Genomic DNA, 27,469 nt, shown 5'->3' on the forward strand with positions numbered 1-27,469 from the left:
CCTCACAGGAACTAAAGCAATGTGGAAGGAAAAAATGGACATTTTAATTTTTCCAACAAAAATGTTCTTTTAGCCTCATTTTTCCATTTTCACATGGGCAACAGGATAAAATGGATCCTAAAATTTGTTGGGCAATTTCTCCTGAGTACACCGATACCTCATATGTGGTCATAAACCACTGTTTGGGCGCACGGCAGGGCTCGGAAGGGAAGGAGCGCCATTTGACTTTTTGAAGGGAAAATTAGTTCCAATCGTTAGCGGACAACGTGTCGAGTATGGAAAGTATGTAGTGTACGTCAGATTAGTGTGTGTAGTGTAGTATATGTCAGATTGGTGTGTGGTGTTTATTACACCACCCACATCAACCTGACATACACTACACCACACACACCAACCTGACGTACACTACGCCTCACACAACAACCTGACACACTTTGTCCGGTTGGTGTGAATGGTGTTGTGTATGTCAAGTCTGTGTGTGGTGTAGTGTACGTCAGGATGGTGTGTGTGGTGTAGTGTTTGTCAGGTCGGTGTGTGGTGTAGTGTACGTCAGGTTGGGGTGTGTGGTGTAGTGCATGTCAGGTTGGTGTGTGTGGTGTTGTGTATGTCAGTTTGGTGTGTGGTGTTGTGTATGTCAGGTCTGTGTGTATGGTGTTGTGTATGTCAGGTCGGTGTGTGGTGTTGTGTATGTCAGGTCTGTGTGTGGTGTAGTGTATGTCAGGTCGGTGTGTGTGGTGTTGTGTATGTCAGGTCTGTGTGTATGGTGTTGTGTATGTCAGGTCTGTATGTGGTGTGTATGTCAGGTCTGTGTGTGGTGTAGTGTATGTCAGGTCGGTGTGTGTGGTGTAGTGTATGTCAGGTCTGTGTGTGTTGTAGTGTATGTCAGGTCTGTGTGTATGGTGTTGTGTATGTCAGGTCTGTATGTGGTGTGTATGTCAGGTCTGTGTGTGGTGTAGTGTATGTCAGGTCGGTGTGTGATGTATTGTACGTCAGGTTGGTGTGTGTGGTGTTGTGTATGTCAGGTCTGTGTGTATGGTGTTGTGTATGTCAGGTCTGTATGTGGTGTGTATGTCAGGTCTGTGTGTGGTGTAGTGTATGTCAGGTCGGTGTGTGATGTATTGTACGTCAGGTTGGTGTGTGTGGTGTTGTGTATGTCAGGTCTGTGTGTATGGTGTTGTGTATGTCAGGTCTGTGTGTAGTGTAGTGTACGTCAGGTTGGGTGTGTGGTGTAGTGTACGTCAGGTCGGTGTGTGGTGTAGTGTATGTCAGGTTGGTGTGTGGTGTAGTGTATGTCAGGTTGGTGTGTGGTGTAGTGTATGTCAGGTTGGGTGTGTGGTGTAGTGTACGTCAGGTCGGTGTGTGGTGTAGTGTATGTCAGGTTGGTGTGTGGTGTAGTGTATGTCAGGTTGGGTGTGTGGTGTAGTGTACGTCAGGTCGGTGTGTGGTGTAGTGTATGTCAGGTCGGTGTGTGGTGTAGTGTATGTCAGGTTGGTGTGTGGTGTAGTGTATGTCAGGTTGGGTGTGTGGTGTAGTGTATGTCAGGTTGGGTGTGTGGTGTAGTGTACGTCAGGTCGGTGTGTGGTGTAGTGTATGTCAGGTTGGTGTGTGGTGTAGTGTATGTCAGGTTGGTGTGTGGTGTAGTGTATGTCAGGTTGGTGTGTGGTGTAGTGTATGTCAGGTTGTGGTGTGTGGTGTAGTGTATGTCAGGTCGGTGTGTGTGGTGTAGTGTATGTCAGCCTGGTGTGGGTGAGTTCTGTAGTGGAATGTCAGGATGTGTTTAGTCCCCGGACGTGTGATGAATTCTGAAGCATTCATTCGTACACAGTCCAGGTTTGTCAGGACACGCTTCACATTGGAAACGAGTTTCCCTTCTTATCCCCCTTTTATAGCACACCCGGCACCTTTATTTTTGTTCTCCCCTTAGTGGGAGCATGTTGTCCTGGTACCACACGGGAAACTTGAGTTCCAGGGGTGCTGGGGCACGCTCCGTCCTCCTCTCCAAAAATCATGGCCTTTATCACCGCCTCCTGGAACTGAAGGAAGGTGTTGTTGGTCTGGCCTGCACATCGTGATAGCACGCATGCGTTATACAGTGCCGTTTGTACGATGTGCACAGCCAGTTTTTTATACCACACTTTTGCGCTCCTCATGGCACGATAGGGCTGGAGGACTTTATCAGAAAGATCAACTCCCCCGCATGTGTTTGGTGTACCCCAGGGCACAGTCCGGTTTGTGGACCTGGTCTGGGGTACCTCGAACGGTGGTGGCCGTGGTGCCGGGACCATGGAATTTCAAGAGAAAGACCTCTCTTTTGTCTTTGAACTTGACCACAAGCATGTTGCCGCTACATTGGGCTCAGCTCTCACCCTTTGGGAGAGGCTGCTCAATTAGTGACAAAGGGAGACCCCTCCGGCTTCTGCGCACGGTACCGCAAGCGACGGTGGCTCTGGCAGAGAGGGAGTGAAAGAGTGCGATGCTTGTATAAAAGTTATCAACGTACAGATGGCCACCTTTATCAAGCAGAGGGTGGCCCAAATCCCACACTATTTTCCCACTCACCCCCAGAGCAGGTGGACATTCTGGGGGCTGGATCCTGGTGTCCTTCCCTTGGTAAACTCTAAAGCTGAGCGTGTACCCTGAGGTACTCTCGCACAGCTTGTAGAGTTTTATCCCGTACCTCGCCCTTTTGCTGGGCAGGTACTGACAGAACTGAAGCCTCCCTTTGAAGTGGATGAGGGATTCAGCCACAGAAATTTCCCTTTGGGGAATGTACACTTCAGCAAACTTGTTGCTGAAGTGTTCGATGACCGGCCAAATTTTGAACAGTCTTTCAAAATTGGGGTCATCGCGGGGAAGGCTGTGAGTATTGTCCCTGAAATGAAGAAATTTAGGAATCGCCTCAGAACGTCTGCGACTCATAACCATGCCAAATACTGGAGTTTGATATAAAATATCAGTACTCCAGTATTAACGAATTTCTGGTTTCTTCACAATCCCCATGTTCAGGACCAGTACCCAATATTTCATCATTTCTACAGAGTCAATGGGACTCCAAGTAGAGAATGAAAAAATTGGGTGTTCCGCCAAAAATTGCTGGGCATACAAGTTTGTTTGCTCCACCATGAGACTGACGATTGACTCCGAGAAATAGACTTTGAAAAAGTCTATTTCCCTGAAGTTGGCAGTCTCAAACTGGATTCCTGATTGGGGAATGAAATCAGGAATCCGTGGAGCAAAATTCTCAGGGACAGGGGTCCAGGAGGGGGCACTAGTGCTAGGTTGGGCCTGACTAGCACTAGGTTGGGGGAAACTCACATTTGGCTGTGGGTCTCCTTCCCCGGCCTCCGTCTCTTCCTCCCTGGGCTCCAGACGATTTTTTGTCCTGTGACATCTTGGTGGTGGTAAGTCTGTGTCGCTGGAGGAGGAAGAGTGGGAGGAATAGAGAAAAGTGGGGTCATGTCCCTCACTATCAGTTTCGGAGGCAATAATGTCATATGACTCCTCAATTGAGTAGACCCTTGATGACTCGGATGAGCGGGACATTATGTGTGTGTGCGTGCGTAAAAAAAAGGTTTATTATAGTGCGTGTGTATGTGCGAGTGTTTGTTGAAACTTTACTGCAGGAGGCGGCTATCAGGAGGGGGCTGTCAGGAGGGGGCTGTCAGGCACGTGGGGGGGCAGGAAGGAGCTGTCAGGAGCGCGGGGGGGGCAGGAGGGAGCTGCAGCAGCAGCAGGGGGATGATCACCGGGTGCAGAAAGGGGCTGATGAGATGGAAGTGGATATGTAGCAGCAGGGGTTGATCATGGGGGCAGGGGTTGATCAGGGGGGCAGGGGTTAATCGGGGGCTGAGGGGTGATCACGGGGGGGCCAGGAGGGGGCTGTCAGGCACAGGAGGAAGGGTCTGAGGAGCCTGCAGCAGCAGGGGAGATGATCAGGGGTGCAGGGGTTGATCAGGGGGCAGGGGTTAATCGGGGGCTGAGGGGTGATCACGGGGGGGGCCAGGAGGGGGCTGTCAGGCACAGGAAGAAGGGGCTGAGGAGCCTGCAGCAGCAGGGGAGATGATCAGGGGTGCAGGGGTTGATCAGGGGGGCAGGGGTTAATCAGGAGTGCAGGGTGTAGTTAGCGGAGGTTGAGGGGATGGAAACAGGCAGTGGGGAAGAAGAGGTGTGTATTGTATGTCAGTGGCGGCGGCGCTGATCACGGGGCAGGGCAGCTGTCAGTCACCTCACTCCTCAGCTTCCACAAACGGGATGAAGCTGAGGCCATCGTTTTACTCTGCCCCTCCATATCTGATTGGACAGCTAGCGTCACATGGACGCTAGCTCCAATCAGATGTGAGGGGGGTGACTAAAAGGTCACCAGGAGTGATCGTATCCCCGAGTCTAGGTCTCCCTGTAACGGCGGGTCGGGTGACCTTTGATTGAACCCGGTCACCCGACCCACAGGAGGGAGATCTATTTATGATGCCACATAGGCGTCACTGGTCGGATTGGCACCGAAGGGGTTAAACAATAACCAGCCCACAGCTGCCCAAAAATGGCACACCTATTAGATGCGCCAATTCCAACGCTCTGCCCGGCTCTTCACACTTGCCCTGTGTTTTGTTTTATTTCTAATAAAAGACTTTATTCTGGCTGTGTCTTTATTTACCATATAACTATAGGATTAGGAATGGATAGGGGTCTTATAGACACCTCTCCATTACTAAGCCCACGTAATGGAGCGCTGTCTTTAAGACACCCATACATTACTAATTCTATAGTTATATGGTAAATAAAGACACAGCCAGAATAAAATTTTTTTTTTATGTCACCTGACAATACAAGGGTGACATCAACCCCACAAATATGAACCCCACTTGCCGTCACTACAGGGCAAGTGAGAAAAGCCGGGCAAAGCGCCAGAACTGGAGCATCTAATAGATGTGCCTTTTCTGGGCAGCTGCGGGCTGTTATTTTTAGGCTGGGGGTTCAATATCCATGGCCCCTTACTAGCCTGAGAATACCAGCCCCCAGTTGTCAGCTTTAGCAAGGCTGGTTGTCAAAAATGGGGGGTCCCCACGCTGTTTTTTAAAAAAAATTATTTAAATGATTAAAAAACAGAGTGGGGACCCCTCTAGTCTTGATAGCCAGCCTTGCTGAAGCTGACAGCTGAGGGTTGCAGGCCCCAGATGTGAGTTTTGAAAGACTGGTTATAGAAAATAAGCAAAAAAGAGGGAAAAAAAATCCAGCTTCCAAAATTCCAATTTATTGTGAATAAAAGCAAGTCCAAAAGATCCAGTAAAAGAGAATCACATGGTTGTGTGTAACAAGCAACGCGTTTCGAACAGTATCTTGTTCTTTCTCAAAGCATCATTCATTTTTTTCTTTGGTTATAGAAAATACAGGGGAACCCACGCCATTTTTTTTCATTCATTTATTTAGTTATAGCGCAGGTGGCGGGTGAGGAATACTCCCATCATCCGCTCCTGCTGTCACTGTTCTTAGCAGCAGGTGTAGGTTGATGGGAGTAATAGTCCCAAAAGCCGCCACCTGCTGTCATCATTCTGACTTTTGTATAACTCTCATCATTCTCCCCGAGCGTCTTCAGCACCCGCCACCGGGGAACATACTGCACTGATGCTGCACATGGTTGTCACATGTCTGCCACAAGTATTACACACATGGACATCTCCGGTACCGGAAATATCAGGACGTGTGATACCGGCCTTATACACAGTTCTCTATAAATGTGTAATATTTCTTCTTGAATCTCATCTGACAGAAAATATTGGAGCTTACGATAGTTTAGATTGTGACGTCACCGAGCCCCATACGCTAATTACCCCAGAGAGGTTTCACCACTAGTTACTCATTTATTACTGATGGAGACTGTGGAGTTTGATCATTTCAGTAGATGTTATTGTCTATAGTCACAGTGTTTGATTACAGTAGTGTCCAAAATCCTCTGATTTAACCTCTTCCTGCAGCCAGTTTTGTGTTCTTAATCAGGCCCCATTATTAATATCTGACGTGTGTCACTTTATGTGGTGATAAATTATTCACAGAGGATAATAGGAAACAAATGGATCTTACAAATTATTTTCCAGCTTCGCACTGTACCCTATATACGGTTGTACACTACTGTCTGGGCACATGGCAGTGTTCAGAAGGGAAGGAGCGCCATTTAGCTATATGAATGCAGATCTAGCTGGAATAGTTTGCAGGCATAATGTATTGGGAGCACTGTTCATGGTCACCTGGCAACTCAAAAGATGTCCTCCATGAACATGCTTGGCTCTATCTTCTCTACTCTCCATATCCCAAGGATTGCCTTGCTCATCGCCCTATAACACCATTACATGGAATCTGGACTTACACAGGGACCCCTAGGCTTGGACCATGGTGTTACCTGCTATTCTGTGGAGTTAGATGGCAAGAAGAATAGTCAGGTAGCTGGGTCAGAACCAGAAGGCCAGAATACAGAATCAGAAGACACAAGAGTAGTCAGTAAACGGGCCACGGTCACAGCAGGGGATAAATACACAAGCCACAAGTTGAGCACAGAGGACTGAACCAGAGGAGAACAGCGCTGTATCTGGCAGATTCCGGCCATGTGCTTTGCGCTTTAGTAGGGTGTGGTACTTTCCAATTGGCTGAAGTAGGGAGCAGATTACTCCAGCTGGACAGCAGGAACAGATCCCAGATGAGATTGGACACATCATATGCAGAAGCCCTAATATGACTAAATAACAGAAAACCAGAATAGTAGAAATCCCCATAAAGTGATTCCATGTTATTAATTAATTCACTGAGGGTTATAATCCTTAGGAGCAGTGAATATTTTGACTCCACAGCCACTTTCTGGAAATTAACACACAGTGGATGTTGGAGAGTGAAAATTACACATTTGCCATTTTATTACCCAGCACATAGTGCCCAGATTGAGTTCCAGGAGACACCGCAAATTAAGTGGGTTCTTCTCACTATAATATTGCTAAGTACAGGCATGCTAAGGGTGTGTGCACACGTTGCGGATTCTGCAGTAGATTTGGCCCTGCGGGTGCGCAGCAGAATAAGCTGCGTTGTACAGTACCATGAAAGTGAATACATTGAAAAACGCTGTGCATATGCTGCAGAAAAATCTGCGTGGAAACGCTGCGGGTTCATGTCAATTCTTTGTGCGGATCTGCAGCGTTTCTGCACCCATTGACTTGCATTAAGTCGGGCATATCCGGAGCAAAACCGCAGATCTAAAAAAGATCTGCGTTTTTGCTGTGGATGAAACGTTGCAGATCGGGAGGGGGGGAAGAGTGGGGGCGGAGTGTGGGCGGTGACTGTGTGCTTGTGTATGTGTGTGGGCGGTGACTGTGTGCGTGTATGGGCCTGTGTGTGTGTGTGGGGGGTCATTGGGCGGTCTGCCGGGCTGTGCGGGGGTCATTAGGCATATGTCGGGGCTGTGCGGGGGTCATTGGGCGGTCTGCGGGGCTGTGTGTACTACAAGTCCCATCGGGCTATGCCTGCTACACTCTCAGTGCTTATACACTTAGATTGGAAGGAAGGATCATCCCCGCGCTGCCGCAAGAAGAATTCCAGAAATTGTAGAGGTGTTAACGTGGTTCTACGTGTTTGGGGGGTTCAGGTGACCCCTTCATCAGGACATACCACAAATATTGTACCAAATCATTCTCAAACACTATCCGAAGCCAAGAAACATCTAGAAAAGATTAAATTACAAATTAATCCAATTTAAAGATAAAACCACTGCTGTCCCGAAGACACTGAGAGGTAATAATAAATCTGTCTGGATTGCGGGATTTCGCGATACTCAAGATGGCGTCGCCGCAAGAACATGTCGCCGGCGTGGACGACGTCTGGATCCAGGATGGTGCCGGCGGAAGATGATGTCGGGGATCGTGGAGCAGCGGCGATGACGGCGTGAGTATGAGAGACGGAGTGAGAGAAAGGGTCGTATGTGGAGTGAAAAAGTGAGTGGACGTGAGTGGAGATGGTGAAAGGTGAGAGGAGTGTGTGTTGAGGAGGAGTGGTGTGTTGAGGGTTAACATGGCAAGAGGTGTGCTGTGACGTCACCAGTTACAACTGGACGGAAGTTGTTACAACCCGGAAGCTGCTTAGCGCATTTATTATTATAGAAGATTTGGGAGGCAGAATGAACAAACAGTTGAACACCGCACGCTACTGGTTCATCCAACAAGGTTTTCAATTAGACTGTGAACTGTCATTGTCTTGGTAAATAAATTTTTTTACATTGCTTGCCATTTTTTAAGTAGAAGTGTTGAAAAATATAAAACTCAAGGATATTTTATTTAAAAAAATTGCTTTTTATGTTAGATGACTGTACAAGGAGATCAGAGGGACAGCTGACATCTTCAATTTTTAAATCTGATGATCTTGAGATCCTACAAGATACAACTGAAGTGAATGCCGTTACTCCAGACACATCATCATCCATTCACAGCAAAGATCTGTCATCTGATCCTATGAAACAGGTCCCATCTCCTGATTCATTACTGACTACTAAGGGAAACCAAAGTCACAAAAGAGACATTACAAAACAAACTGCTCCTAAAGCAAAGAAGTCATTTTCATGTTCAGAATGTGGTAAATATTTTACATGGAAATCACATTTTGTTAACCACCAGAGAATTCAAACAGGGGAAAAGCCTTTTTCATGTTCAGAATGTGGGAAATGTTTTAATCGTAAAGGGAGTCTTGATGAACACCATAGAACTCACACAGGGGAGAAGCCTGTTTCATGTTCAGAATGTGGGAAATGTTTTATCAATAAATCAGCTTGTGTTAAGCACCAGAGAATCCACACAGGAGAGAAGAAGCCTTTTTCATGTTTAGAATGTGGGAAATGTTTTGCACATAAATCACATTTTGTTACCCACCAAAGAACTCACACAGGGGAGAAGCCTTTTTCCTGTTCAGAATGTGGGAAATGTTTTGCACATAAATCATATTTTGTAACCCACCAAAGAACTCACACAGGAGAGAAGCCTTTTTCCTGTTCAGAATGTGGGAAATGTTTTATCAATAAATCAGTTTGTGTTAAGCACCAGAGAACTCACACAGGGGAGAAGCCGTTTTCCTGTTCAGAATGTGGGAAATGTTTTAACATTAAATCACATTGTGTTACGCACCAGAGAACTCACACAGGAGAGAAGCCTTTTTCCTGTTCAGAATGTGGGAAATGTTTTAACCAGAAAGGGAGTCTGGATAAACACCATAGAACTCACACAGGGGAGAAGCCTGTTTCATGTTCAGAATGTGGGAAATGTTTTAACAATAAATCAGATTGTGTTACGCACCAGAGAATCCACACAGGAGAGAAGCCTTTTTCATGTTTAGAATGTGGGAAATGTTTTAACCAGAAAGGGAGTCTGGATAAACACCATCGAACTCACACAGGGGAGAAGCCTTTTTCATGTTCAGAATGTGGGAAATGTTTTAGCAGGAAATCAGATTGTGTAAAGCACCAGAGAACTCACACAGGAGAGAAGCCTTTTTCATGTTTAGAATGTGGGAAATGTTTTAACAGTAAATCAGATTGTGTTAAGCACCAGAGAATCCACACAGGGGAGAAGCCTTTTTCATGTTTAGAATGTGGGAAATGTTTTAACAGTAAATCAGATTCTGTTAAGCACCAGAGAATCCACACAGGGGAGAAGCCTTTTTCATGTTTAGAATGTGGGAAATGTTTTAACCAGAAAGGGGATCTTGATGAACACCAAAGAACTCACACAGGAGAGAAGCCTTTTTCATGTTCAGAATGTGGGAAATGTTTTAGCAGGAAATCAAATTATGTTCAGCACCAGAGAACCCACACAGAGGAGAAGCCTTTTTCCTGTTAATGTGGGAAATTTTTTAACCAGAAAGCGCTTCTTGATCGCCATCAGAGCAGTCACACAGAGGAGAAGCCATTTTCATTTTCTTAATGTGGGAAATATTTTACTTGGAAATCAACTGTTAATAAACATCAGAGACGTCACATAGGGGAGAAGCCTTTTTTTATATTCATAATGTTGGAATAGTTTTAACCAAAATTGAATCTTCTTAAATGGGTTGTCTCTTGTCATTCCTCATGTTTGCTGACAAAAGGATAAAACTAAACCTTATTAATTCCAAATATAAAGCTATACCCATAATTCACCCCTTGAAGATTAGTCAGAAGGTGACTAATAGAAAAAACATGTACCCCACATCTCAGTATATAGGGTGAGGTGATGTATACACACTCACTCTCCAAGCCTTTCATTTGTATGGGTTTCATCGTCCTCACCAAAGGCGACTCATCAAGAGACTATTTAATATTGACCTATATTCAAGCGATACTTTGGAAGTTTATAAGCCACTCCAGTGTCAGGAATAGATAGTATGATTTTGAATTTACCAAATGGCTGCAATGAAACAAAGAGTGAAAAATTTAAAGGGGTCTGAATACTTTCCATACCCACTGTATCAGTAAAAATAACTCCTCTTTATTAGGTAAAGTATGAAAGAATTGCGCCATTTTCCGATATCCATCGCTTCTCCATTTTTCATGATCTAGGTTGGGTGAAGGCTTATTTTTCGTGTCAAGCTGAATTTTTTAATGGATACCATTTTGGTGCAGATACGATCTTTTGGTCGTCCTTTACTGAATTTTAATGTTGTTGTGACCAAGAAAAGTAATTCTGGCGTTTTGACCTTTTTTCTCATCACGCCATTTAGCGATCGGGTTAATTCTTTTTTATAGTGATAGATCGGGCGATTCTGAACGCCGCTATAACAAATATGTGTATGCTTGATTTTTTTAATTGTTTTATTTTGAAAGGGGGGTGATTTGAACTTTTATATTTTAATATTTTTAAAAACTTTTTTACTTTTGGCATTGTGAAGACATACAGCATTGTATCTTAATTAACCAGATTACTATTTTTTAGCAAATGAAGAATAATAGAATGTTATCTGTATGTTGGCTTTAAATTTAAGTGTTGATTTCTGGTTGGTCAACAAAACAGACTTTTGCTTGTGTAAGCCGGTAATATTGACTTTTATTGTGCGCTTATCCTTGATCACTAGTGATGTTTGCTGATATGCTAATTATGCCTTGTGTTATGGAGCCAGTTTGTTGACTTATAAAGCAGAGAGGGAAAAACTATGCAAATAGCTTAAATAATCAAGTAATGCAATAATCTCATCTCCATTCTTACCCTTTATGTAAATACTGAATGAGGGACACTTTTTAAGTCTAAAAATAGGTTACATGCCTCTGTATAAAGAGACTGAGAGAGAAACAGCCAGAGAGATTCTGCCAAGACATCTATACATCCAAAGGACAAGAGACAGGACAGCAGCCACAACATCATCACAAGGGACACGGATCTATCATTCTATGGGAAACAACCTAGGGGTTTTCAGCCTCGGTTGGAAGAATACAGATCTGCTCCATTCACCATCACTGAACCATGGATATGTTCGGAGAAGCCAGATTGTGATCTTTAGATCAAGTGGCTTTGCACCCTGTATGGACTCAATGGACTGTCATCTTCCTACACTTGTTGTTACCTCGTCTCTGTGTGCGTGCCACAGCTGGAGTAGTTGACCCTGGAAGATGAAGCCAGGTTGTGATCCTCGGATCAACTGGCCTTGTTTGGACTGTCATCTTCCTACGCTTGTCATTACCTCCTCGCTGTGTGTGCCACAGGTGGAGTAGCGACCCTGGAAGATCTGAAGTCACAGCTGCCATTATCGCAGCGAGTCAGCAGAAGCATGAGACTCTGTAATGTGCCCCATCTTGGGTATTTTCCTGGGACTGTTCTATGTGTTATCTGCTTGTTTTGTTGTACAGTAAAGCATTGCCCACACTGTTTTACCCTCACCCTGTGTTGTCTGAGTAGCGTTTTGAACATGTTAAAAGTAGAGCAGGAGTTCAGCAGGACGATCTCTGATCCATGTGGTTTTGGCTAGTGGGCGGCGCTCATAGCATTCCAGCAGTGACAAGCATAGAGGTCTGCTGGAGACCTCTGGTTATCATGCCAACCCATCGGTGACCCATGATCATGTGATGGGGTCACCGATGGGTGGCATTTCCGGAAATCTTGCTGGAAGTGCCGCTGTCAGAGGCTGTTAGGGGCAAATGGCAGCTGTTCAAAAGAGCTGACATGTGCCGGAAAAGATGTGAGCTCACCGCCGGAGCCCACATCGAAGGGAGGAAGTACATTTACACCCAATGTCAGAAAGGGGATTGTTTTTACAGAGACAGAAGTGGTAATCAATCATGTACAGTATACATACAATTACAGAAATCCACAGCTTCTAATGGTAAATAGTATAGAGTTACCACAAGAAAATATAATTTGTGTAAATCATGTGTAGATATAAAAATTCATGCAAATGTCAAATGTAGCTCCACCTAGTGGCTATGTGCAGAAGTGCCATCATACAGTAACATGTATCCTAAGACAGTGTCAGTATCAGACTGTGTGTCCACGTTAGCATTTAAAACCTGACACAAAACTGGACTCCTTCCCAGAAAACGCACGTTTTTGATGCAGTTTTTTCCGCACGTCTTCTGGACTCAGGAAATGGCTAAAAACGCGGACTTATGTGGAAAATAATGTGCATGCTGCGTTTTTAGCCGCTAAGCGTTTCCTATGCGGAAAAAAATGCATCAATTGGCACAAAAAGGCCAAAATGCATTAAAATGAATGGGATGCTTATTTTAAGTGTTTGTGAAGTGTCTGATCCGGCAACAACACTTCAAAAACGCAACGTGGGCACAGCCTAAAGGTGCAAATGAGATTAAGTGCACCATATTTATTGAGTACTAGCTGAAAAGCGCGGCGCTGCCCGGACATAGTAACCAACTGTGGTTAGTTATAACTAGTGTTGAGCATTCCGATACCGCAAGTATCGGGTATCGGCCGATACTTGCTGTATCGGAATTCCGATACCGACTTCCGATATTTTTTCAATATCGGAAGTCGGCATCGGAATCGGAAGTTCAAAGTTGATTGACAGCCTGACGTCATCATGATGCGCGGTGTGTGCGCATCATGATGCGCCGTCATTTCGGGCCTTCCGGGGGTCTCTGCCGGCCTGCCGGGGGGCTGTGTGGACTGCCCGGGGTCTGTACCGGCCTGCCGGGGGGCTGTGCCGGCCTGCCGGTGGTCTGTGCACCCTGTGGGGGTCTGTACCGGCCTGCCGGGGGGCTGTGCCGGCCTGCCGGGGGGCTGTGCTGATGTCCGGGGGTCTGTGCAAGCATCGTCCGATGGGACTATAAGTCCCATCGGACGATGCCTGCTACCATGACAGTGATTGACACATTAGCCAATGATGGGACAGTAGTAGTCCCATCATCCGGCTAATGTGTTAAATGTTAAAAAAAAAAAAAAAAAATACTACATACATACTACATACATACTACATGCATGCTACATGCATGCTACATACATACTACATGCTACATACATACTACATATATACTACATGCATGCTACATACATACTACATACTACATACATACTACATACATACCACATATATACTACATGCATGCTACATACATACTACATACATACTACATATATACTACATACATACTACATGCATGCTACATACATAACACATATATACTACATGCATGCTACATACATACTACATGCTACATACATACCACATACGTACTACATACATACTACATACATACCACATACATACTACATGCATGCTACATACATACTACATGCTACATACATACTACATATATACTACATGCATGCTACATACATACTACATGCTACATACATACTACATATATACTACATGCATGCTACATACATACTACATACATACCACATATATACTACATACATACTACATACAATACATTCATACAATACATACATAGACATACAGTACATATAACATAGAGTAACATACTTACCAATACTTGTCACATTGTTCCCCGAAGCCATTGTCTTTTACGGAATAAATATTAACATAACAAACCACAAAAATACTCACCCACGATCCGAAGCAGTCCACGAGTGTGTCCCACGACGATCTTGGGTAGAGAACTGCAGCATCAGCTGATGCTGCCGTTCTCTACGGGCTGCAGGAATCCAATGACGGAAGGTAGGTATCCTTCCGCACTGTATTCCTCCGCCACTTAAAAAAAAAAAGTCCCTAGTCTCACTTTATGCCATTGCTGTGTGGGAACTGATGCTGCAGTTCTCTACCCAAGATCGTCGTGGGACACACTCGTGGACTGCTTCGGATCGTGGGTGAGTATTTTTGTGGTTTGTTATGTTAATATTTATTCCGTAAAAGACAATGGCTTCGGGGAACAATGTGACAAGTATTGGTAAGTATGTTACTCTATGTTATATGTACTGTATGTCTATGTATGTATTGTATGAATGTATTGTATGTAGTATGTATGTAGTATATATGTGGTATGTATGTAGCATGTAGTATGTATGTAGTATGTATGTAGTATATATGTGGTATGTATGTAGCATGTAGTATGTATGTAGTATGTATGTAGCATGCATGTAGCATGCATGTAGTATGTATGTGGTATGTATGTAGCATGTAGTATGTATGTAGCATGCATGTAGTATGTATGTAGCATGTAGTATGCATGTTGCATGCATGTAGTATATATGTAGTATGTATGTAGCATGTATGTAGCATGTAGTATATATGTAGTATGCATATGGCATGCATGTAGTATGAATGTAGCATGTATGTAGTATGAATGTAGCATGCATGTTGTATGTATGTAGCATGTAATTTTTTTTTTTTTTATTATTTTTTTTTTTTACATTCAACACATTAGCCGGATGATGGGACTACTACTGTCCCATCATTGGCTAATGTGTCAATCACTGTCATGGTAGCAGGCATCGCCCGATGGGACTTGTAGTCCCATCGGACGATGCCTGCACAGACCCCTGAAGCCTGCACAGCCCACCGGCAGGCCGGCACAGCCCCCCGGCAGGCCGGCACAGCCCACCGGAGCCTGCACAGACCACCGGCAGGCCGGCACAGCCCCCCGGCAGGCCGGCACAGCCCACCGGAGCCTGCACAGCCCCCCCGGCAGGCCGGCACAGCCCCCCGGCAGGCCGGCACAGACCACCGGAGCCTGCACAGACCCCCCGGCAGGCCGGCACAGCCCCCCGAAAGGCCCGTACAGACCCCAGAGAGGATGTACAAGGCAAAAACAGGGTTTTTCTTATTCCGATACCGGAAGTCCCATAGACTTGAATGGGACTTCCGGTATCGGAATCGGCGATACCGATACTTTTTTTAAAGATCGGCCGATACCATCCGATACGATACTTTGAAGTATCGGACGGTATCGCTCAACTCTAGTTATAACAAATTATAATGATTATATTACACATAAAAACCGTGCATCTAATCCTATCCTGTGTGATACTGACTGCTGAGCCGTGTATCTAATCCTATCCTGTGTGATACTGACTGCTGAGCTGTGTATCTAATCCTATCCTGTGTGATACTGACTGCTGAGCTGTGTATCTAATCCTATCCTGTGTGATACTGACTGCTGAGCCGTGCATCTAATCCTATCTTGTGTGATACTGACTGCTGAGCCATGTATCTAATCCTCTCCTGTGTGATACTGACTGCAGAGCCGTGTATCTAATCCTATCCTGTGTGATACTGACTGCTGAGCCGTGTATCTAATCCTATCCTGTGTGATACTGTGTGCTGAGCCGTGCATCTAATCCTATCCTGTGTGATACTGACTGCTGAGCCGTGTATCTAATCCTCTCCTGTGTGATACTGTGTGCTGAGCCGTGCATCTAATCCTATCCTGTGATACTGTGTGCTGAGCCGTGCATCTAATCCTATCCTGTGTGATACTGACTGCTGAGCCGTGTATCTAATCCTATTCTGTGTGATACTGTCTGCTGACCCGTGTGTCTAATCCTATTCTGTGTGATACTGACTGCTGAGCTGTGCATCTAATCCTATCCTGTGTGATACTGTGCTGAGCCGTGTATCTAATCCTATCCTGTGTGATACTGTCTGCTGAGCCGTGTGTCTAATCCTATCCTGTGTGATACTGACTGCTGAGCTGTGTATCTAATCCTCTCCTGTGTGATACTGACTGCTGAGCCGTGTATCTAATCCTATCCTGTGTGATACTGACTGCTGAGCTGTGTATCTAATCCTCTCCTGTGTGATACTGACTGTTGAGCTCTGTATCTAATCCTATCCTGTGTGATACTGACTGCTGAGCTGTGTATCTAATCCCTTCCTGTGTGATACTGACTGCTGAGCCGTGTATCTAATTCTATCCTGTGTGATACTGACTGCTGAGCTGTGTATCTAATCCTATCCTGTGTGATACTGACTGCTGAGCTGCGTATCTAATCCTAACCCCTAATATCCCACATCATCCCGTCAACCAGAGCCACCGGACTACTACCCCTAATATCCCACATCATCCCATCAGCCAGAGCCACCGGAATACTACCCCTAATATCCCACATCATCCCGTCAGCCAGAGCCACCGGACTACTACCCCTAATATCCCACATCATCCCATCAGCCAGAGCCACCGGAATACTACCCCTAATATCCCACATCATCCCATCAGCCAGAGCCACCAGACTACTACCCCTAATATCCCTCATCATCTCGTCAGCCAGAGCCACCGGATTACTACCCCTAATATCCCACAACAGCCAGAGCTACCGGACTACTCCCCCTAATATCCCACATCATCCCGTCAGCCAGAGCCACCGGACTACTACCCCTAATATCCCACATCATCCCATCAGCCAGAGCCACAGGACTACTCCCCCTAATATCCCACATCATCCCGTCAGCCAGAGCCACCGGACTACTCCCCCTAATATCCCACATCATCCCGTCAGCCAGAGCCACCGGACTATTACCCCTAATATCCCACATCATCCCATCAGCCAGAGCCACCGGACTACTACCCCTAATATCCCACATCATCCCAACAGCCAGAGCCACCGGACTACTACCCCTAATATCCCACATCATCCCAACAGCCAGAGCCACCGGACTACTACCCCTAATATCCCACATCATCCCATCAGCCAGAGCCACCGGACTACTACCCCTAATTTCCCACATCATCCCATCAGCCAGAGCCACCGGACTACTACCCCTAATATCCCACATCATCCCATCAGCCAGAGCCACCGGACTACTACCCCTAATATCGCACATCATCCCGTCAGCCAGAGCTACCGGACTACTCCCCCTAATATCCCACATCATCCCATCAGCCAGAGCCACCGGACTACTACCCCTAATTTCCCACATCATCCCATCAGCCAGAGCCACCGGACTACTACCCCTAATATCCCACATCATCCCGTCAGCCAGAGCCACCGGACTACTACCCCTAATATCGCACATCATCCCGTCAGCCAGAGCTACCGGACTACTACCCCTAATATCCCACATCATCCCATCAGCCAGAGCCACCGGACTACTACCCCTAATTTCCCACATCATCCCGTCAGCCAGAGCCACCGGACTACTACCTCTAATATCCCACATCATCCCGTCAGCCAGAGCTACCGGACTACTCCCCCTAATATCCCACATCATCCCAACAGCCAGAGCCACCGGACTACTCCCCCTAATATCCCACATCATCCCAACAGCCAGAGCCACCGGACTACTACCCCTAATATCCCACATCATCCCGTCAGCCAGAGCTACCGGACTACTACCCCTAATATCCCACATCATCCCAACAGCCAGAGCCACCGGACTACTACCCCTAATATCCCACATCATCCCGTCAGCCAGAGCTACCGGACTACTCCCCCTAATATCCCACATCATCCCATCAGCCAGAGCCACCGGACTACTCCCCCTAATATCCCACATCATCCCAACAGCCAGAGCCACCGGACTACTACCCCTAATATCCCTCATCATCCCGTCAGCCAGAGCTACCGGACTACTACCCGTAATGTCCCACATCATCCCGTCAGCCAGAGCCACCAGACTACTACCCCTAATATCCCTCATCATCCCGTCAGCCAGAGCTACCGGACTACTACCCGTAATGTCCCACATCATCCCATCAGCCAGAGCCACCAGACTACTACCCCTAATATCCCTCATCATCTCGTCAGCCAGAGCCACCGGATTACTACCCCTAATATCCCACATCAGCCAGAGCTACCGGACTACTCCCCCTAATATCCCACATCATCCCGTCAGCCAGAGCCACCGGACTACTACCCCTAATATCCCACATCATCCCATCAGCCAGAGCCACAGGACTACTCCCCCTAATATCCCACATCATCCCGTCAGCCAGAGCCACCGGACTACTCCCCCTAATATCCCACATCATCCCGTCAGCCAGAGCCACCGGACTATTACCCCTAATATCCCACATCATCCCATCAGCCAGAGCCACCGGACTACTCCCCCTAATATCCCACATCATCCCAACAGCCAGAGCCACCGGACTACTACCCCTAATATCCCACATCATCCCAACAGCCAGAGCCACCGGACTACTACCCCTAATATCCCACATCATCCCATCAGCCAGAGCCACCGGACTACTACCCCTAATTTCCCACATCATCCCATCAGCCAGAGCCACCGGACTACTACCCCTAATATCGCACATCATCCCGTCAGCCAGAGCTACCGGACTACTCCCCCTAATATCCCACATCATCCCATCAGCCAGAGCCACCGGACTACTACCCCTAATTTCCCACATCATCCCATCAGCCAGAGCCACCGGACTACTACCCCTAATATCCCACATCATCCCGTCAGCCAGAGCCACCGGACTACTACCCCTAATATCGCACATCATCCCGTCAGCCAGAGCTACCGGACTACTACCCCTAATATCCCACATCATCCCATCAGCCAGAGCCACCGGACTACTACCCCTAATTTCCCACATCATCCCGTCAGCCAGAGCCACCGGACTACTACCACTAATATCCCACATCATCCCGTCAGCCAGAGCTACCGGACTACTACTCCTAATATCCCACATCATCCCATCAGCCAGAGCCACCGGACTACTCCCCCTAATATCCCACATCATCCCAACAGCCAGAGCCACCGGACTACTACCCCTAATATCCCACATCATCCCGTCAGCCAGAGCTACCGGACTACTCCCCCTAATATCCCACATCATCCCAACAGCCAGAGCCACCGGACTACTACCCCTAATATCCCACATCATCCCGTCAGCCAGAGCTACCGGACTACTCCCCCTAATATCCCACATCATCCCATCAGCCAGAGCCACCGGACTACTCCCCCTAATATCCCACATCATCCCAACAGCCAGAGCCACCGGACTACTACCCCTAATATCCCTCATCATCCCGTCAGCCAGAGCTACCGGACTACTACCCGTAATGTCCCACATCATCCCGTCAGCCAGAGCCACCAGACTACTACCCCTAATATCCCACATCATCCCGTCAGCCAGAGCCACCGGACTACTAACCCTAATATCCCACATCATCCCGTCAGCCAGAGCCACCGGACAGCTACCCCTAATATCCCTCATCATCCCGTCAGCCAGAACTACCGGACTACTACCCCTAATATCCCACGTCATTCCATCAGCCAGAGCCACCGGACTACTACCCCTAATATCCCTCATCATCCCGTCAGCCAGAGCTACCAGACTACTACCCCTAATATCCCACATCATCCCGTCAGCCAGAGCCACCGGACTACTACCCCTAATATCCCTCATCATCCCGTCAGCCAGAGCCACCGGACTACTACCCCTAATATCCCACATCATCTCGTCAGCCAGAGCCACCAGACTACTACCCCAAATATCCCACATCATCCCATCAGCCAGAGCCACCGGACTACTACCCCTAATATCCCACATCATCCCGTCAGCCAGAGCCACCGGACTACTACCCCTAATATCCCACATCATTCCGACAGCCAGAGCTACCGGACTCCTACCCCTAATATCCCACATCATCCCTTCAGCCAGAGCCACCAGACTACTACCCCTAGTTTCCCACATCGTCCCATCAGCCAGAGCCACCGGACTACTACCCCTAATTTCCCACATCATCCCTTCAGCCAGAGCCACCGGACTACTACCCCTAATATCCCACATCATCCCATCAGCCAGAGCCACAGGACTACTACCCCTAATATCGCACATCATACCATCAGCAAGAGCCACCGGACTACTCCCCCTAATATCCCACATCATCCCGTCAGCCAGAGCCACCGGACTACTACCCCTAATATCCCACATCATCCCATCAGCCAGAGCCACCAGACTACTACACCTAATATCCCACATCATCCCGTCAGTCAGAGCCGCCGGACTACTACCCCTAATATCCCACATCATCCCATCAGCCAGAGCCACCAGACTACTACACCTAATATCCCACATCATCCCGTCAGTCAGAGCCGCCGGACTACTACCCCTAATTTCCCACATCATCCCATCAGCCAGAGCCACCGGACTACTACCCCTAATATCCCTCATCATCCCGTCAGCAAGAGCCACCGGACTACTACCCCTAATATCCCACATCATCCCATCAGCCAGAGCCACCGGACTACTACCCCTAATATCCCACATCATCCCATCAGCCAGAGCCACCGGACTACTACCCCTAATTTCCCACATCATCTCGTCAGCCAGAGCCACCGGACTACTACCCCTAATATCCCACATCATCCCGTCAGCCAGAGCCACCGGACTACTACCCCTAATATCCCACATCATCCCAACAGCCAGAGCCACCAGACTACTACCCCTAATATCCCACATCATCCCATCAGCCAGAGCCACCGGACTACTACCCCTAATTTCCCACATCATCTCGTCAGCCAGAGCCACCGGAATACTACCCCTAATCAGCCAGAGCCACCGGACTACTACCCCTAATATCCCTCATCATCCCGTCAGCCAGAGCCACCGGAATACTACCCCTAATCAGCCAGAGCTACCGGACTACTACCCGTAATGTCCCACATCATCCCGTCAGCCAGAGCCACCGGACTACTACCCCTAATTTCCCACATCATCTCGTCAGCCAGAGCCACCGGAATACTACCCCTAATCAGCCAGAGCTACCGGACTACTACCCGTAATGTCCCACATCATCCCGTCAGCCAGAGCCACCGGACTACTACCCCTAATATCCCACATCATCCCATCAGCCAGAGCCACAGGACTACTACCCCTAATATCGCACATCATCCCATCAGCCAGAGCCACCGGACTACTCCCCCTAATATCCCACATCATCCCGTCAGCCAGAGCCACCGGACTACTACCCCTAATATCCCACATCATCCCATCAGCCAGAGCCACCGGACTACTACCCCTAATATCCCACATCATCCCGTCAGCCAGAGCTACCGGACTACTACCCCTAATATCCCACATCATCCCGTCAGCCAGAGCCACCGGACTACTACCCCTAACATCCCTCATCATCCCGTCAGCCAGAGCTACCGGACTACTACCCCTAATATCTCACATCATCCCGTCAGCCAGAGCCACCAGACTACTACCCCTAATATCCCTCATCATCTCGTCAGCCAGAGCCACCGGACTACTACCCCTAATATCCCTCATCATCCCGTCAGCCAGAGCTACCGGACTACTACCCCTAATATCCCACATCATCCCGTCAGCCAGAGCCACCGGACAGCTACCCCTAATATCCCTCATCATCCCGTCAGCCAGAGCCACCGGACTACTACCCCTAATATCCCACGTCATTCCATCAGCCAGAGCCACCGGACTACTACCCCTAATATCCCACATCATCCCGTCAGCCAGAGCCACCGGACTACTACCCCTAATATCCCACATCATCTCGTCAGCCAGAGCCACCGGACTACTACCCCAAATATCCCACATCATCCCATCAGCCAGAGCCACCGGACTACTACCCCTAATATCCCACATCATCCCAACAGCCAGAGCCACCGGACTACTACCCCTAATATCCCACATCATCCCTTCAGCCAGAGCCACCGGACTACTACCACTAATATCCCACATCATCCCATCAGCCAGAGCCACCGGACTACTACCCCTAATTTCCCACATCATCCCAACAGCCAGAGCCACCGGACTACTACCCCTAATATCCCACATCATCCCATCAGCCAGAGCCACCGGACTACTACCCCTAATATCCCACATCATCCCAACAGCCAGAGCCACCGGACTACTACCCCTAATATCCCACATCATCCCATCAGCCAGAGCCACCGGACTACTACCCCTAATTTCCCACATCATCCCGTCAGCCAGAGCCACCGGACTACTACCCCTAATATCCCTCATCATCCCGTCAGCCAGAGCTACCGGACTACTACCCGTAATGTCCCACATCATCCCGTCAGCCAGAGCCACCAGACTACTACCCCTAATATCCCACATCATCCCGTCAGCCAGAGCCACCGGACTACTAACCCTAATATCCCACATCATCCCGTCAGCCAGAGCCACCGGACAGCTACCCCTAATATCCCACATCATCCCGTCAGCCAGAACTACCGGACTACTACCCCTAATATCCCACGTCATTCCATCAGCCAGAGCCACCGGACTACTACCCCTAATATCCCTCATCATCCCGTCAGCCAGAGCTACCAGACTACTACCCCTAATATCCCACATCATCCCGTCAGCCAGAGCCACCGGACTACTACCCCTAATATCCCTCATCATCCCGTCAGCCAGAGGCACCGGACTACTACCCCTAATATCGCACATCATCTCGTCAGCCAGAGCCACCGGACTACTACCCCAAATATCCCACATCATCCCATCAGCCAGAGCCACCGGACTACTACCCCTAATATCCCACATCATCCCGTCAGCCAGAGCCACCGGACTACTATCCCTAATATCCCACATCATCCCAACAGCCAGAGCCACCGAACTCCTACCCCTAATATCCCACATCATCCCTTCAGCCAGAGCCACCAGACTACTACCCCTAATTTCCCACATCATCCCATCAGCCAGAGCCACCGGACTACTACCCCTAATTTCCCACATCATCCCGTCAGCCAGAGCCACCGGACTACTACCCCTAATATCCCACATCATCCCATCAGCCAGAGCCACCGGACTACTACCCCTAATATCGCACATCATACCGTCAGCAAGAGCCACCGGACTACTACCCCTAATATCCCACATCATCCCATCAGCCAAAGCCACAGGACTACTACCCCTAATATCGCACATCATACCATCAGCAAGAGCCACCGGACTACTCCCCCTAATATCCCACATCATCCCGTCAGCCAGAGCCACCGGACTACTACCCCTAATATCCCACATCATCCCATCAGCCAGAGCCACCAGACTACTACACCTAATATCCCACATCATCCCGTCAGTCAGAGCCGCCGGACTACTACCCCTAATATCCCACATCATCCCATCAGCCAGAGCCACCAGACTACTACACCTAATATCCCACATCATCCCGTCAGCAAGAGCCACCGGACTACTACCCCTAATATCCCACATCATCCCATCAGCCAGAGCCACCAGACTACTACACCTAATATCCCACATCATCCCGTCAGTCAGAGCCGCCGGACTACTACCCCTAATTTCCCACATCATCCCATCAGCCAGAGCCACCGGACTACTACCCCTAATATCCCTCATCATCCCGTCAGCAAGAGCCACCGGACTACTACCCCTAATATCCCACATCATCCCATCAGCCAGAGCCACCGGACTACTACCCCTAATATCCCACATCATCCCATCAGCCAGAGCCACCGGACTACTACCCCTAATTTCCCACATCATCTCGTCAGCCAGAGCCACCGGACTACTACCCCTAATATCCCTCATCATCCCATCAGCCAGAGCTACCGGACTACTACCCCTAATATCCCACATCATCCCAACAGCCAGAGCCACCAGACTACTACCCCTAATATCCCACATCATCCCATCAGCCAGAGCCACCGGACTACTACCCCTAATTTCCCACATCATCTCGTCAGCCAGAGCCACCGGAATACTACCCCTAATCAGCCAGAGCCACCGGACTACTACCCCTAATATCCCTCATCATCCCGTCAGCCAGAGCCACCGGACTACTACCCCTAATTTCCCACATCATCTCGTCAGCCAGAGCCACCGGAATACTACCCCTAATCAGCCAGAGCTACCGGACTACTACCCGTAATGTCCCTCATCATCCCGTCAGCCAGAGCCACCGGACTACTACCCCTAATATCCCACATCATCCCAACAGCCAGAGCCACCAGACTACTACCCCTAATTTCCCACATCATCTCGTCAGCCAGAGCCACCGGAATACTACCCCTAATCAGCCAGAGCCACCGGACTACTACCCGTAATGTCCCTCATCATCCCGTCAGCCAGAGCCACCAGACTACTACCCCTAATATCCCACATCATCCCATCAGCCAGAGCCACCGGACTACTACCCCTAATTTCCCACATCATCTCGTCAGCCAGAGCCACCGGAATACTACCCCTAATCAGCCAGAGCCACCGGACTACTACCCCTAATATCCCTCATCATCCCGTCAGCCAGAGCCACCGGACTACTACCCCTAATTTCCCACATCATCTCGTCAGCCAGAGCCACCGGAATACTACCCCTAATCAGCCAGAGCTACCGGACTACTACCCGTAATGTCCCTCATCATCCCATCAGCCAGAGCTACCGGACTACTACCCCTAATATCCCACATCATCCCAACAGCCAGAGCCACCAGACTACTACCCCTAATATCCCACATCATCCCATCAGCCAGAGCCACCGGACTACTACCCCTAATTTCCCACATCATCTCGTCAGCCAGAGCCACCGGAATACTACCCCTAATCAGCCAGAGCCACCGGACTACTACCCCTAATATCCCTCATCATCCCGTCAGCCAGAGCCACCGGACTACTACCCCTAATTTCCCACATCATCTCGTCAGCCAGAGCCACCGGAATACTACCCCTAATCAGCCAGAGCCACCGGACTACTACCCCTAATATCCCTCATCATCCCGTCAGCCAGAGCCACCGGACTACTACCCCTAATTTCCCACATCATCTCGTCAGCCAGAGCCACCGGAATACTACCCCTAATCAGCCAGAGCCACCGGACTACTACCCCTAATATCCCTCATCATCCCGTCAGCCAGAGCCACCGGACTACTACCCCTAATATCCCACATCATCCCATCAGCCAGAGCCACCGGACTACTACCCCTAATATCCCACATCATCCCGTCAGCCAGAGCTACCGGACTACTACCCCTAATATCCCACATCATCCCGTCAGCCAGAGCCACCGGACTACTACCCCTAATATCCCTCATCATCCCGTCAGCCAGAGATACCGGACTACCACCCCTAATATCTCACATCATCCCGTCAGCCAGAGCCACCGGACTACTACCCCTAATATCCCACATCATCTCGTCAGTCAGAGCCGCCGGACTACTACCCCTAATATCCCACATCATCCCGTCAGCCAGAGCCACCGGACTACTACCCCTAATATCCCACATCATCTCGTCAGTCAGAGCTACCGGACTACTACCCCTAATATCCCTCATCATCTCGTCAGCCAGAGCCACCGGACTACTACCCCTAATATCCCTCATCATCCCGTCAGCCAGAGCTACCGGACTACTACCCCTAATATCCCACATCATCCCGTCAGCCAGAGCCACCGGACAGCTACCCCTAATATCCCTCATCATCCCGTCAGCCAGAGCCACCGGACTACTACCCCTAATATCCCACGTCATTCCATCAGCCAGAGACACCGGACTACTACCCCTAATATCCCACATCATCCCGTCAGCCAGAGCCACCGGACTACTACCCCTAATATCCCACATCATCTCGTCAGCCAGAGCCACCGGACTACTACCCCAAATATCCCACATCATCCCATCAGCCAGAGCCACCGGACTACTACCCCTAATATCCCACATCATCCCAACAGCCAGAGCCACCGGACTACTACCCCTAATATCCCACATCATCCCTTCAGCCAGAGCCACCAGACTACTACCACTAATATCCCACATCATCCCATCAGCCAGAGCCACCGGACTACTACCCCTAATATCCCACATCATCCCAACAGCCAGAGCCACCGGACTACTACCCCTAATATCCCACATCATCCCATCAGCCAGAGCCACCGGACTACTACCCCTAATTTCCCACATCATCCCAACAGCCAGAGCCACCGGACTACTACCCCTAATATCCCACATCATCCCATCAGCCAGAGCCACCGGACTACTACCCCTAATATCCCACATCATCCCAACAGCCAGAGCCACCGGACTACTACCCCTAATTTCCCACATCATCCCGTCAGCCAGAGCCACCGGACTACTACCCCTAATATCCCTCATCATCCCGTCAGCCAGAGCTACCGGACTACTACCCGTAATGTCCCACATCATCCCGTCAGCCAGAGCCACCAGACTACTACCCCTAATATCCCACATCATCCCGTCAGCCAGAGCCACCGGACTACTACCCCAAATATCCCACATCATCCCATCAGCCAGAGCCACCGGACTACTACCCCTAATATCGCACATCATCTCGTCAGCCAGAGCCACCGGACTACTACCCCTAATATCGCACATCATCTCGTCAGCCAGAGCCACCGGACTACTACCCCAAATATCCCACATCATCCCGTCAGCCAGAGCCACCGGACTACTACCCCTAATATCCCACATCATCCCGTCAGCCAGAGCCACCGGACTACTATCCCTAATATCCCACATCATCCCAACAGCCAGAGCCACCGAACTCCTACCCCTAATATCCCACATCATCCCTTCAGCCAGAGCCACCAGACTACTACCCCTAATTTCCCACATCATCCCATCAGCCAGAGCCACCGGACTACTACCCCTAATATCCCACATCATCTCGTCAGCCAGAGCCACCGGACTACTACCCCTAATATCCCACATCATCCCGTCAGCCAGAGCCACCGGACTACTATCCCTAATATCCCACATCATCCCAACAGCCAGAGCCACCGAACTCCTACCCCTAATATCCCACATCATCCCTTCAGCCAGAGCCACCAGACTACTACCCCTAATTTCCCACATCATCCCATCAGCCAGAGCCACCGGACTACTACCCCTAATTTCCCACATCATCCCGTCAGCCAGAGCCACCGGACTACTACCCCTAATATCCCACATCATCCCATCAGCCAGAGCCACAGGACTACTACCCCTAATATCGCACATCATACCGTCAGCAAGAGCCACCGGACTACTACCCCTAATATCCCACATCATCCCATCAGCCAAAGCCACAGGACTACTACCCCTAATATCGCACATCATACCATCAGCAAGAGCCACCGGACTACTCCCCCTAATATCCCACATCATCCCGTCAGCCAGAGCCACC

At 48.9% G+C, this 27,469-nt stretch overlaps 2 protein-coding genes across 2 annotated transcripts in view; one reads left to right on the forward strand and one right to left on the reverse strand.

Annotated features, from left to right (window-relative positions):
- The window catches only part of LOC141063339 (uncharacterized), an 85,837-nt gene that overhangs the window by 27,905 nt on the left and 30,463 nt on the right, over positions 1–27,469 (reverse strand). The gene's annotated exons all lie outside the window — the stretch shown is intronic.
- On the forward strand, positions 7,470–10,215 carry LOC141063292 (uncharacterized). Its single transcript, XM_073557349.1, has one exon. It carries the CDS (start codon positions 8,325–8,327, stop codon positions 9,855–9,857), a length of 1,533 nt encoding a protein of 510 aa, XP_073413450.1. The 5' UTR covers positions 7,470–8,324; the 3' UTR covers positions 9,858–10,215.

The sequence above is a fragment of the Dendrobates tinctorius genome, unplaced genomic scaffold (genome assembly GCF_039654945.1).
Source record: "Dendrobates tinctorius isolate UK_male_01 unplaced genomic scaffold, ASM3965494v1 ptg000249l, whole genome shotgun sequence".
In the NCBI taxonomy this organism is placed as follows: Eukaryota; Metazoa; Chordata; class Amphibia; order Anura; family Dendrobatidae; genus Dendrobates; species Dendrobates tinctorius.

Excerpts from the sequence above, each read along its gene's own strand:
- LOC141063292 (XM_073557349.1), top strand. The coding sequence starts at position 8,325 with ATGTTAGATGACTGTACAAGGAGATCAGAGGGACAGCTGACATCTTCA.